This window comes from Bos indicus x Bos taurus, chromosome 25 (assembly GCF_003369695.1).
Source record: "Bos indicus x Bos taurus breed Angus x Brahman F1 hybrid chromosome 25, Bos_hybrid_MaternalHap_v2.0, whole genome shotgun sequence".
NCBI classification, from domain to species: Eukaryota; Metazoa; Chordata; class Mammalia; order Artiodactyla; family Bovidae; genus Bos; species Bos indicus x Bos taurus.
The window spans coordinates 38,950,101-38,962,468 of NC_040100.1; the positions used below are offsets into that span (position 1 = coordinate 38,950,101).

A 12,368-nucleotide genomic window follows, 5' to 3' on the forward strand; every position below is an offset into this window, starting at 1 on the left:
ACCCAGTGCGCTTTCTCGGTTGCCGACGCCGAAAAGGTATTTACTCTAAAACGTGCTAATTGGTAACTTGGCTTAAGAAGACCCTTCATTCTGTGCTGGACGATCAATACTTCACCTTATCTGTGTAAAGACGTGGTTGAATGTAGCCGAATGTAACGGGTCTGAGGGGCCTGGCCGGGGCGCGTGGCCGGGGCGGGGGGGGGGGGGGGGGGGGGGGGGGGGGGGGGGGGCAACCGGACTACAAGTCCCGGCGTGCAATGCGGCCTTACATCCCACAGATCCCAGCATGCCGTGCGGCTTCCTTTTTCTTGACCCTGAGTCTCAGGTTTTCTAGCTGAGGCTTATTCACTCGTGTGCGCAAGCGGTTACCTTGGTTAACCTATTTCCCAGAGCCAGGCTCCACGCTCACTCTTCCTCTGGCTGATTCACCACGAAAAGGACAGATAGCTCGGCTTTCTGCTAAGCGTTATTTGTCTTCTCCAAACCTGTAGTAAACTTGCCGATCGCGGACTGTGAGCCGAGCTACCCAAAAACGAGTTTAATAAACGTTGTGGGTACCTACACGGTGCCACGCGCGTTCTAGAACGTCGAGGATACAGTGATGACTGACACACCATCCCTGCTTTGGAGGAGCACACAGTGAGGCGAGAGGCATCTTAACCACTGAGATAACGTGGTCGGTGCTATCGAAGGTATAAACAGTGTTACAGGCACACAGGCGAGGGGGTTTCTCCGACAGATTGGTGTCAGGGAAGGCATCTAAGAGGCAACATTTGAGTTGGACTTTGGTGAAAACTGCGCCAGGTTGGAGTGGAGGGGAAGAGTGTTCTAAGTAGCAAGAACTTCAAAAGCAGATGCGAAAGTACTTGCCCTGTACGCGCTAGGTAAACTTGGGATATATGACTGGAGATGAGTCTAGAAAGAAGAACCTGGCCTGGTTAGTCCTGCAGAGGGGTTTCCGCTTTCACACTCCCACCACCACCACCCCTAACAATAGAAAGGAACCTGAGGACTCCTGGATGGATCTAAGGTGATGTGTGCTCCTTGCCCCTCTCCCATTACACATGATTTTTGTGTATGTGGTTATTAATCTGGGGAAATATCCATAGCTTTCATCAGTCAAATTCTCCACAGGCTCTAAGATTGAAAGAAGGTTAAAAACCACTGGTCCAGTGAAGAACGGTTAGGAGGCTGCTGTAAACTGCAAGGAATACTTGAGAGTTTGGGCTAGGGAATTCAGAGAACTGAGGTGAGCAAGGGATATCATAGAGAAACAGGAAAAGATTGACATGGGATGGGAAGTGGGTATAAGTTTGTTTGATATATTCAACAAATATTTAAATGTCTCCAGCATAGTGCTTTTGGGCTTCCCTGGTGGCCCAGGTGATAAAGAATGCGTCTGCAATTGGGGAGACCTGGGTTCAATCCCTTGGTTGGGACGATCCCCTGGAGAATGGTGCGGCAACCCATTCTAGTATTCTCGTCTGGAGAATTCCCATGGGCAGAGAAGCCTGGCAGGCTACAGTCCTTGGGGTTGCAAAGAGTCAGACACGACTGAGCGACTAAGCACAGCACAGCATAGTGCTTTAAGAGTGTGGGCTCTGGAGTCAGACTGCCTGGGACCGAATCCCAGCTCTGCCAGTTAACAGTTGTGTATCCTTGACAATTTACTTTACCTCTCTGTGCCCGTTTCCTTTTTCTTAAAATGGGCATAGTAGTACCAGGGCGTAGTGATACCTCAAGGGATCATCTGAGGAGAGAGTGAGATAATCCGTGTGAAGCCTTCATACTGTATTTGGCATGTAGTAGGTGCTCAGTATGTGCTGAGGCTCTGTGCTAAGCACTGGGACACCAGAGAAAACGCTGATAGTTACTTGCCCACAGGGATTCCAAAACCTAAGGGGAGGCGGGAGGGTGCTGGTTGAGAGAAGTACAGCTTTGAGGAATAAAAGTTGAGAACAAGAGCCAAAGAGATTTTCATTTACCACCTCAGAGTAAGTTAGGAATGAGGGCTCACTAGTATGGAAACTTTGTCAGCCTTGTAACCCTCATTTTTTGGTATTTTAGTCCCCCTCCTCCATCTATTTCCCCGTAGTGATTAACAGCGAAGATCCTCCATACAGAAAGTGGGTACGTATTCTTGTTTTAGTGGGTAGTTGGAAGGCTATTTGTCAGAGAGCCTATATCTCCTCTTATGAAGCAGAGAGCCCCAGGGTAGTGGAGTGGGTGAGGGTGGATACTAAAGGAGGGAAGAAAGGCCCTCAACACAACACAGAAAGCCTCTGGCAAAATTCCCTGGTGAGGGGACTTCCCTGTGGTCCAGTGGTTAAGACTCCACCTTCCAATGCAGGGGACATGGGTTCAATCCCTGGTCGGGAACTAAGATCCCAGACGCCACGGGGCAGCTATACCCGCATGCCTCAACTAGGGGCAACTATACCTGCATGCCTCAACTAGAGGCACAGCTGGAAAAAAAAAAAAAAGACTCCCTGGAGAGAATAGCCTAGGCCTGCTCCTGGTTTCTCTCACTGCTGATCACCATAGAAAAATAGGAGATGATACAATTACTAAATGTGAGTATGGTACAAAGCTTGGGAAGTCTCCACAGAAGTGGTCCTTGGTTTGTGCTTCCTGAATCAGCCTGAGTCATGGTTGTTTGGAGACAATGAATATGCTCTTTTTATGTTCTTTAAGCAGTGGTCATGCCAAACTAAAAATCCTGGGAAAGGAGCGGTTTGGGGGAAAAAGATAATGAAGTGGTTTTTGTTTTTTTTTTTCTTTTGGCTACGCTGGGTCTTCACTGCAGTGCTTGGGTTTTGTTGGTGCAGAGCACAGGCGTTAGGCACGTGAGCTCAGTGGTTTTGGCTTGCTGGCTGTAGGGTGTGCGGGCTTCAGTAGTTGCGGCACAAGGGCTCATTAGTTGTGGCTCTTGGGCCCTGGAGCATACAGGCTTCAGTAGTTGTGATGCACTGGCTTAGTGGCTCCGCAGCAGGTGGAATCTTCCCGGACCAGGGATCAAACCCCTGTCTCCTGCATTGGCAGGCAGGTTCCCATCCCCTGTGCCACCAGCAAAGTCTGATAATGAATTATCTTTATTTGGACGTAACCACCTTGAGATATCTACGGGACCAACTTCAGGCAATCTCTTTCCGGTTCACAAAGAACTTCCTCATGTTTTCCCTCCTGATACAATCACAGCCCTCTAGGTTAAGTAGGGCAGAGGCTAGCCCCATTTTTACGAATGGACCCTCTCCCCAGCGTCCTGCAAAACACCACCAAGCTAAGCCCTGAAAAGTGGAAAGACTTCTCCAACGACACACAGCTTGTGGGTCAGTGAACCAAGATCTTCTAACAGTCAAACCAGAGCTCTTTCCTTTAAACCATGTGCCTTCATAGATTATGATCAATAGTTCCCAGTCATACAGCTCTGGATGGCTTACAGAGCACTTCCTCATGCAGAATTTCATTTGCTTTTCACAGCGAAAGGAAGCAGGGCTAATATTTACTACCACCCTCACCTACAGACTATTTCAGTGCCATACAAGTCTTTCAGCTGTGATGAAACGCAAACAGATCCTCCCCAGGCTTGTGATTAAAAAACTGGGATGAGCACACAGGACACAGCTACCCACACTGTCGGGCAGAATATGTCCTGGGTCTGCTTCCTCCACCACCTCCCCCCAACTCCCGCTGCCCCCCTTTCCAGTCTAAAGCCAAAAACTTGAGCTTTAAGGAGAAACAAACGTTTTGCAAGAGGCAGACAAGTTGCGCAAGCCTCTCCCCATCTTCACTTCTCATTTTACTATCCCACTGGGCCCTCTCCGGCTCCCCCAAGTTGAGGAGGTCTGTGAGCGCTAGCAGGGAATTGAAGCATGGTCCACCAGGACATGCCGGACTGAAGGCCAAGGGAGACCAGAGGGTCTGCCCTATGATTTCCAGTGGACACTGGCCACCTGAGGTACAAGGGACCTCCCAAGTCCTTGGCTCTGTGATGGAGTGGCTGGTCCTTCTCCACTGTGAGTGAGGAGCCCTTCCAGGGAGGGCAGAAGGGCCTAAGCCTTCAAGGGCAATACAAGCCAGCTCACCGTTTCTCTAGTAGTGTTTTCTTTCCTCCCCAAGAGTGTGTGTGTGTTAGTTGCTCTGTCATGTCTGACTTTATGATCCCGTGGACTGTAGCCCGCCAGGTTCCTCTGTCCGTGAGGATTCTCCAGGCAAGCATACTGGAATGGGGTACCAATCCCTTCTCCAGGGTATCTTCCAGACCCAGAAATTGAACCCAGGTCTCCTGCATTGCAGGCAGATTCTTTAACCATCTAAGCTACCAGGGGAGCCCAAGAGAGTCTGGGACAATTCCAAGGAAGTGTGGAGTGTCGGGCCCAGATGTTCCCAGGCCTGACCTCTGCAATGGGTGCTGTTCCCTGCAGCAGGAGATGAACTGTGTCCTTGCCTGGCTCACCCAGGTACTTCCAATGGGACTTTCGTGGTAATGATTTCCTTAAAAGCCCTTTAAACCACAAGTGACTCCAGCTCCCAGCTGAATACCCTTCTGCCCAAACTAGGCTTAAACTTCAGCAGTGTTTTACAAACCTGAAAAATGAAAGGAACTTTTTTTTTTTTAATACTTATTTAATTTGGCTCTGTGGGGTCTTAGCTGCAGCACCAGGGATCTTCTTCATGTCACGGAGCTTCTTTCGTTGTGGCTCATGGACTCTCTAGTTGTGACCTGTGGGCTTAGTTGTCCCGTGGTATGTGGGATCTTCGTTCCCCAACCAGGATTGATCCCATGTCCCCCTGCATTGCAAGGTGGATTTTTATTTATCATTTTCTTTTAATTATAGGGGGGTGGTTCCCTATGCCGTGTAGCCCGCCGTGCTCCTCTCTCAATGGAACTCTCCAGGCAAGAATACTGGAGTGGGTTGCCATTCCCTTCTCCAGGGGATCTTCTCAACCAAGAGATTGAACCTGGGTCTCCCACATTGTGGCCACATTCTTTATGGTCTGAGCCACCAGGGAAGCCCTGCAAGGTGGATTTTTAACCATTGGACCACCAGGGAAGTCCCTGAAAGGAACTCTTAAATGGAATAAAAAGGTGAGGTGGGGGGGATCACAGATGCTGAGAACTCTGGATCCCCCAGTGATTAGCAGACTCCAAAGTGCAAAACATCACCTTAGAACATGACAGACTTTTCTATGGAAATGTCCTTTAGTTGTGAATTATCACCACAAAAGTTAAAGTGTGTGTTTCTATTAAAATATTCGGGGACTTCCCTGGTGGTCCAGTGGTTAAGACTGTGGGCTTCCATTGCAGGGGGCATGGTTTCGATCCCTGGTCATGGAACTAAGATTCCCCCATGCTGCATGGTGTGGCCAAAAATAAATATACATAACTTGCAAAAAATCAGAACAAATCACTAGATGTAGTAAGACTCCTGAACCCCAAGACTACGTGGGTACACCTCCATAAACAAGAAAATAACAACACAAGCTGCACTGTCATGTTTTTCTCCATTTTTGAAATGTATTTTCTTGCTTAATAGTTCTTTTCCTGTGTTGACATAACTACACATGCCTTTCTATGCCAGCTCCTGAAATGAACATGGCTTATGCATAAAAAAATGTTTTCAATGTATATTTTAATAAACAGTCATTTCAGGGGCAGATAACTAGATCTAAATAATTTGCTGTTGGCACTGCAGCTGGCCTCATCTCTCCCTCTCTCGCAAAAATTCTACTTTACGGAAACCATTGACCTTGCTGAAGATTAAGGGAACACCATGTCAGATACTTCTTTTCTTTAGCATCATAGTATAAAATAAAGATGCATCCTAAGGCTCTTTAATGCTTTTGTGTGTGTGTGTGGTTTATTTTTGCTTGTCCCTTTTCTTTCTGCTGAAGTCTCTTCCTGTGGTTACATGAAGCACTTCTGATTTTTCCAGAATGAGGACTTCACTACAACTGGACTCCCAAATTCTTGTTCATTATTACTCTTGGAAATAGGACCTGTGAAATCGACATCATCTTGCCATGCACCTAGCTAACCAGACATCCTCCCTTTGTTGAAATTTGATCCATATTTTGATAGACTGCCTTTGAGGGTGGAGAGGTGTCTTCCAGTGTCCTTATAAGCAAACAGAGAGGTTGGGATTCTAGGATTGCAGAGACAAAGCTAGTAATTCTAGCCCTAGGGGGCTAGAAAGAATCCTGCAGGCTGTGAGTTGAGTTTTGCAATCCATGAAGAAATGTATTCTGCTCAAGTCTGCAGCAGTCTTCCAGGTCTGAACTCTCTACTAGAATCACTCTCTCCAGCCAGAATGGACCTGGCTACATGTGGGATGGTCACTCTCTGGGCCTTGATGATGTCCCTCTGGCCCTTCCCTCTCCCCTGCTATGGCACTCAAGTTGGTCACTATGGCAATCGAAAAGTTGACATTCTTCTAGTTTTTTTCCACCAGCCCCTAGTTTGTAGCAAGAGTTACATGACCCAGCACAGCCAGGGTCAGAACTTTAACCCCTAGAGGTAACAAATGGACATGATTAGTCACTCTGCTGTGTCTGACTCTTTGCCACCCCATGGACTGCAGCACACCAAGGTTCCCTGTCCTTTACTATTTCCTGAAGTTGCTCAAACTCATATCCATTGAGTCGGTGATGCCATCCAACCATCTCATCCTCTTTTGCCCTCTTCTCCTCCTGTCCTCAATCTCTCCCAGCATCAGGGTCTTTTCCAGTGAGTTGGCTCTTTGCATCAGGTGGCCAGAGTATTGGAGTGTCAGCTTCAGCATCAGTCCTTCCAATGAATATTCAGGATTGATTTCCTTTAGGATTGACTGGTTAGATCTCCTTGCTGTCCAGTGGGCTCTCAAGAGTCTTCCCTAGCATCACAGTTTGAAAGCATCAAATGGACATTCCATGGGCTAAATTTGGTCTGCAGATATGGGGACCTTACACCAAAGGAAATAAGCCAGTCACAGAAGGATAAATGGTGTAGTATTCACTTAGATTTGGTATCTAAAGTAGTCAAATTCATAGAAACAGGAAGCAGAATGATGGTTACTAGGGGCTGGGGAGAAGGGGAAATGGGGAGCTGTTGTCTAATGGCTATAGTTCCAGTGTTGCATGAAAAAGTTTAACACTCCTGAACTGTATAGGTAAAAATGTTATATTTTTTTTTTGCCACAATTTTTTATAAAAAGCACAAGCGATGTCTGCAATAATTGAACACCACAACCAACCAACTGAAGATTGCACTAATGGTTCCTTTTGCAAAGCTGCTGGAATTCCACTGTCTGAAGAGTATGTCGTGGGAAAGCTACACTTCAGTGGCTGCCAGCCTGCTCAAAATTCAAAATCCCAGCTCAGTCAACTTAACCTGACAGTCTATGGAGATCAAAGTTCCCTCGTAACTCAGTAATGGCCTCTGAGTGGTCACAGTTTACCTGTGAGAACTGAAAAAAAGAACTTGCATTTTAGGGATCCATGCATGCTCGTCGCCAGGCCGAGCTTTCAGAATGACCCTCTAGGCATTCTGCCTCAGCTGAAGCTGTTGTCTGCAGCCGGCTGCGGAAAGCGAGTTTTCACAGCAGCTGGCCACTGCGACTGATCATTCGTCTTCCTCAGATCAAAGTCCCCTTTCCAGACACGCCTGAGCAGGTGTTCTGTCTGGTATCAAGCAGAAAGCCTATTCTGGAATTACAGAGTCAATTTTCAAAGCGAAGAGAAAGGCTTGTGGAATGAATGACCCCAGGTTTGTTCGGTAACTAAACAAGAAGCGCTGGTTGGGCAAATTGGCCATTCAAGGGATTCTCCATAGCTCTTATCTACTGCCGTTTCAGCTTATCTGTAATTGATTGATTGCCTACCAGGAGTCTTGGCCCACAGCGCCCAAGGCCTGCTGCCAAGACTTGCCCTTATAAGGGACGCTGAAGGCTCCATTACCCCCTCCTACGGAGCCCACCTGACCTAAGCAGGGTGGGTGAGAAGCGGAGCCTTTAGGTCCCACCGGCAGGGATTTGCATCAGATACGGGCTCTCCTCTGCTGCCATTCATTATCCCTGTGACTCGGTGCCAGCGGCGCCTGAGAGCGTTCCCTGTCTCCGAAATGGAGCTAGTTCATTTCTGCTTTCCCTCCTCCCGGAGAAGGGCGTGCCCCGAACCCTGGAAAGCCTCCCGGGGACAAACCCTGCCCACGAAATCGCAGCCGTGGTCCAGGGTCCTGCACGCCCAACCCGGCCGGGGGCGGACAGCTCGCCGCACGTGACCTCTCGGTCCGCGACTCCAACCCTCCGGCATTGGGGCGTGGCCTCGAGGGGCGGTCGAGCGGCGATTGGCCGGGAGGTGGGGCCTGCGCCGTGCGCTCGGAGGGAGAGGGGGATGGGGGTGTGGCCCGACAGGCCGGAGAGGGCTGCGATTGGCTTGGGGGAGTGGCCACGGGCGGCAGGCGGCGGGTGGGGCCGGAGGCGGCGGGAGTCCCGGCTGCGAGCCGTGCACCTGAGAGCCGACGCCCGTGTCCCCGAAGCTGCACCCGCCGCTGTCCCCGCCGCCATGAACCGCTTCAAGGTGTCCAAGTTCCGGCACACGGAGGCTCGGCAGCCCCGCCGCGAGGTAAGCCCGGCTTCCGTAGCCCCTTGCCCGGCGGCAACCCTTCCCCCGCCCCTGGCCCAGCGCGGGGACCCCCCCACCCCGAGCCCGCCTGCCCCAGGGGCGCCCCCTTAAGGCCCGGGTCAGGCGTCCAGGCCGCCCTGTGGCCGCGCGGCGGTCAGAGCCTGGAGCTCCTGGGACACTGGGCTCTCGTTGATCACCGAGGTCCTGCCTCGCAACGGGACCCCCGAGGCGGCGCCGCCCGCCTGGTGGGGCCGAGGCCTGAGGCCTACGAGGCTGCCTGCCTTCCCGGCTTCCGGTCGGCCTCGCCTGGGAGCCACAGCGCCTCCTCCCCGCCTCCTCGATCGCCCCTGCCCGGGGCTGGGGTGCGAGAGAGATGCTCCTCTCTGTCCTGGCCTTGGAGAGTCCGGGTGTGTCACTGGAGAGGGGGAACTCCTCGACCAGAGACGCGCGCCTCCCTTGGGTTTCCGCCGGCATTTCCTCTCGCGGCTGGCTTGAGCTCTTCCCCTACTCAGGGTGATGCTGCCAAAGCCTGGGTGGGGCGTGGGAAGCCAAAGCAGGTGGAGGCCAGAGAAAGAGCTGAATCAGGTGGCGGGGGCGTCCCCAGGGCCCCCCGGAAAGGCAGAAGGCCTGATGAGGGATGTGCTTCAGAGTCGATGCCAGCCCCGGTCTGCAGTGAAACATTATTTGGAAGGCCTGGGAGTGTCTTCCAATAATGAAGAGGAGAAACTGACCTCTGGTGACCCCATCAGAGGCCATCTCACCTCAGGACAACCTGAAGCAGAAGCCTGGTTCTGATCTTAAGGACAGTGTTTCCGGGGCACGTCCCACGTGCCGTGTGCAGCTGCTGGAACCACAGTGGTGAACACAACAGCAATTTCCTCCCTCTCTGGTGCTTACAGGCTCAGGAGAGAAACAGACAGCAAGCATGCAGGCAGGCAAGGGCAGTGCAAGTTTTAATAAGTGCACTGGAGAACACACACGGTGGCGCTGGGATTAAGATGGAGATGGACCTAGAGGTGGAATTAACCTCAGTAGGGTAGTCCAGGACGTCAGCTGGGAGGAGGTGACATTTAAGCTAAGGCAGGAAGGGTGAGAAGCAGCTGGGCACTCGGGAAGAGTGGGGTGAGAAGGAGCCAGGTGGAGGAAGGAAAGTGGGGCAGGGTGGTTGGAGGGCAGTGAGAGGGAAGCATGATGTCAGATTAGTGCAGAGTGGGCCTGCAGAGCCCGAGAGCCCCAGGAAGAAGCTGGGTTTTCTTTTGAGTGCAGTGGGAGCCATCGAAGGGTTGAAGGGGTGGTGGCGGAGAGGTTCTCACATTTGCACTTAAGACCGTCGCTCGGTGTAGTCAGTATGCTTGGAGAGTCTAGAGTGGACTTGAGGGACTCAGGTGGACTTGTTCCTGGTGGACTTCAATCCAGAAAGGCAAGCAGGCAGGTGTGGAACTAGAGATAGCAGAGAGAGCTTAACACGGTTTACATGTTAGGGAGATGGGAAGACAGGTGGTCTGTTCTCTTTGTCAGAACTATTGTATTTCCTGTCACTGTATTTGTACAGTAAACACGAGTCCAGAGGGAAGAATAATAGTGGATGATAACATCCTACCCCAGCAGGTGAACATTGAAATAGAAACTAGGGTGGTGGAGGTGGTTTCCGGGACACTGTCAGTGGGTGGGCTGGGACATGTGGGTGCTCGATGATCGTCAGGGATCCTGTGAGGTGCTGATAGAAGAAACATTGGGACCTTGCTGAGCTCAGTCTTAGAAAAAGAGTTGCTCTGTTCTTCTCCTGGGGGTGTTAACATTATTGTCTATTCGTGGGGGTGCATCGTTCACCTGACTATAGGACTTCGTGGAAAGGCCTTGACTGTCCCCTTTCTGAGCTTGTGTATTTTCTCCCTCCGGGGCTTGGAGGAGACTCGTACTTGGTGGAGACCTTCAGTAATGCCATTGAGGAAGTTGAGTCCGTCTATCTTAGATGCTCACTTCTCCTTTCTCTTCTCTCTCCCTTTTAACAGAGTCAGTCCCCACCCCCAGCCAACACACACACTGCCCAGTTAGCCCCTTAACTTCGTTCAGCCTGAGCTTCCTTCTGACATTTTCCTGCCCCTTATTAGAGAACTTACTTAATACTCAAAATTGACCCCCTTATGACAGGTTGTTGTTTCAAGGACATTTTTTGTATTTTCTAAGGGACTGTGCGTGGGGACAGGGTTTGATCCAAAAGCTGCATCTCTAATGGTGCAGCTTTAAGGTAGAGTCTCCCTCCAGTATGCCCTACTCCCTGCTTTAGGCAGAGCCCTAGCCAACCCTTTTTTTCTGTTGTTCTCTATTTTCAGGCCTGGATCGGTGACATTCGAGCAGGCACTGCCCCCTCATGTGGGAACCATATCAAAGCCAGCTGCAGCTTAATTGCATTCAACTCTGACCATCCAGGTAGGGAGGTGAACGTGGATGTGGAGACTCAGACGTTGTCACCCTACCAAGGGCAGAAGGACAGCCTCATTGTAGGCCAGAGGCTTGGAGGGACCTCTCGGGGTTCAGAAGTCAGCACCATGAAGGGCCTTAGACGCCTGCAAAGCGGTCAATGTGCAGTAAGCAGATGGACTTCAGTTGGGTGTTTGACAGCACACGTTATATAAACGTGTTGGCTGTGGTCTGGGGTGGGGGTGGGGGCTGTTGCTTTTGTTTCCAGCAGTCCCAATATGCAGCCCACTCCTCATGTCGGGGCAGCTGAGATCAATAGGGAGGTAAAAGCTCTCTGTGTTAGTTGGGACTCTGAAGGTTGCTAGTGATGACTCAGACCTCAAATTGACTTAAGCAAGAAACGGATAAAACAGATACAATTTGGTTTATATAACTAAATTTCAGGGGGTTCAGGCAAAGCTGTATCTCACTGTATCCTGTCCCTCAGCTCTGCTGCTCTTGGGTGACGGCTTCTTTCTCAAGTAGAATTGGGAAGGTGGCAGCTGGTGGCCCCGAGCCGACTACTAAGGCCAAACAGCGCCGTAAAGAGACAACTGTGTCTTTGCATAGTCGATGTCACAGAAGAGTCTTGTGTGGGGCAGGAACCGAACCCGGGCCAACCACTCCATCCAGAAGGACGTGGTCTTACTGTTGGTGGAGGCTCCGGGAAGGTCCGAGGCCAAGCTTTTGGGTCTCGTGTCCTCTGGGAGCCCTGGGCAGTAGATCCCCCATTAGGCCTGAAGTCAGAGCTCCTGTGTTTGTTTGATAGGTGTACTGGGCATCGTGCCTCTGGAAAGCCAGGGAGAGGACAAGAGACAGGTGACCCACCTGGGCTGCCATTCAGGTGAGTAGAGACTGGACCCAGGAAGCCTGCAACTCACCCCTCCTGCCCTAGGGCCAGGGATTCCTGCTCACCTGTTCCTGCACCCCCGTGGTTGGCTGGGCCCCTCCTGTCATCCTCTCTGTGGGAGAGCTGTTGCTGGTTGAGAACTCCAGCCTGGGCAGAGAGGAGGGAAGCTGGTGCTCCAGGTGGTCAGGCTGGAAGGAGGAGGGGTATGCACTGGCCTGTGGTCCAGGCTGATGATGGCTCCCTGTCACCGTGGAAGACTCAAGCCCGTGTGGTTCTTAGCCCTGTGTGCTCGTCTAGAGCCCAGCAGATCACCTCTCACAGCAGGCATCCTCCCAGTCAGGCAGGCTGCTGAGGGCCCTCCAAGGAGGGGGCGGGTTGGGCTGCAGAGCCAGAGATGGGCCCTCACAAAGAGAGCTTTTGTCCACCCCTGCAGCTGCTCTGGGGGCGCCCAGCAGTC

At 51.4% G+C, this 12,368-nt stretch overlaps 1 protein-coding gene across 2 annotated transcripts in view; it reads left to right on the plus strand.

Moving 5' to 3' along the window:
- The first annotated feature begins 8,427 nt into the window (after positions 1–8,427).
- Positions 8,428–12,368, plus strand: part of LOC113883894 (coronin-7) — a 53,063-nt gene continuing 49,122 nt past the window's right edge. The window contains exons 1-3 of one of the 2 annotated variants that reach the window (XM_027528037.1): positions 8,428–8,601; positions 10,935–11,031; positions 11,831–11,905. In XM_027528037.1, the coding sequence (XP_027383838.1) occupies positions 8,542–8,601; positions 10,935–11,031; positions 11,831–11,905 (232 nt within the window). In that variant the 5' untranslated portion in view covers positions 8,428–8,541. The remainder of the gene's footprint in view (positions 8,602–10,934; positions 11,032–11,830; positions 11,906–12,368) is intronic. The other variant, XM_027528039.1, reaches the window with a different exon arrangement.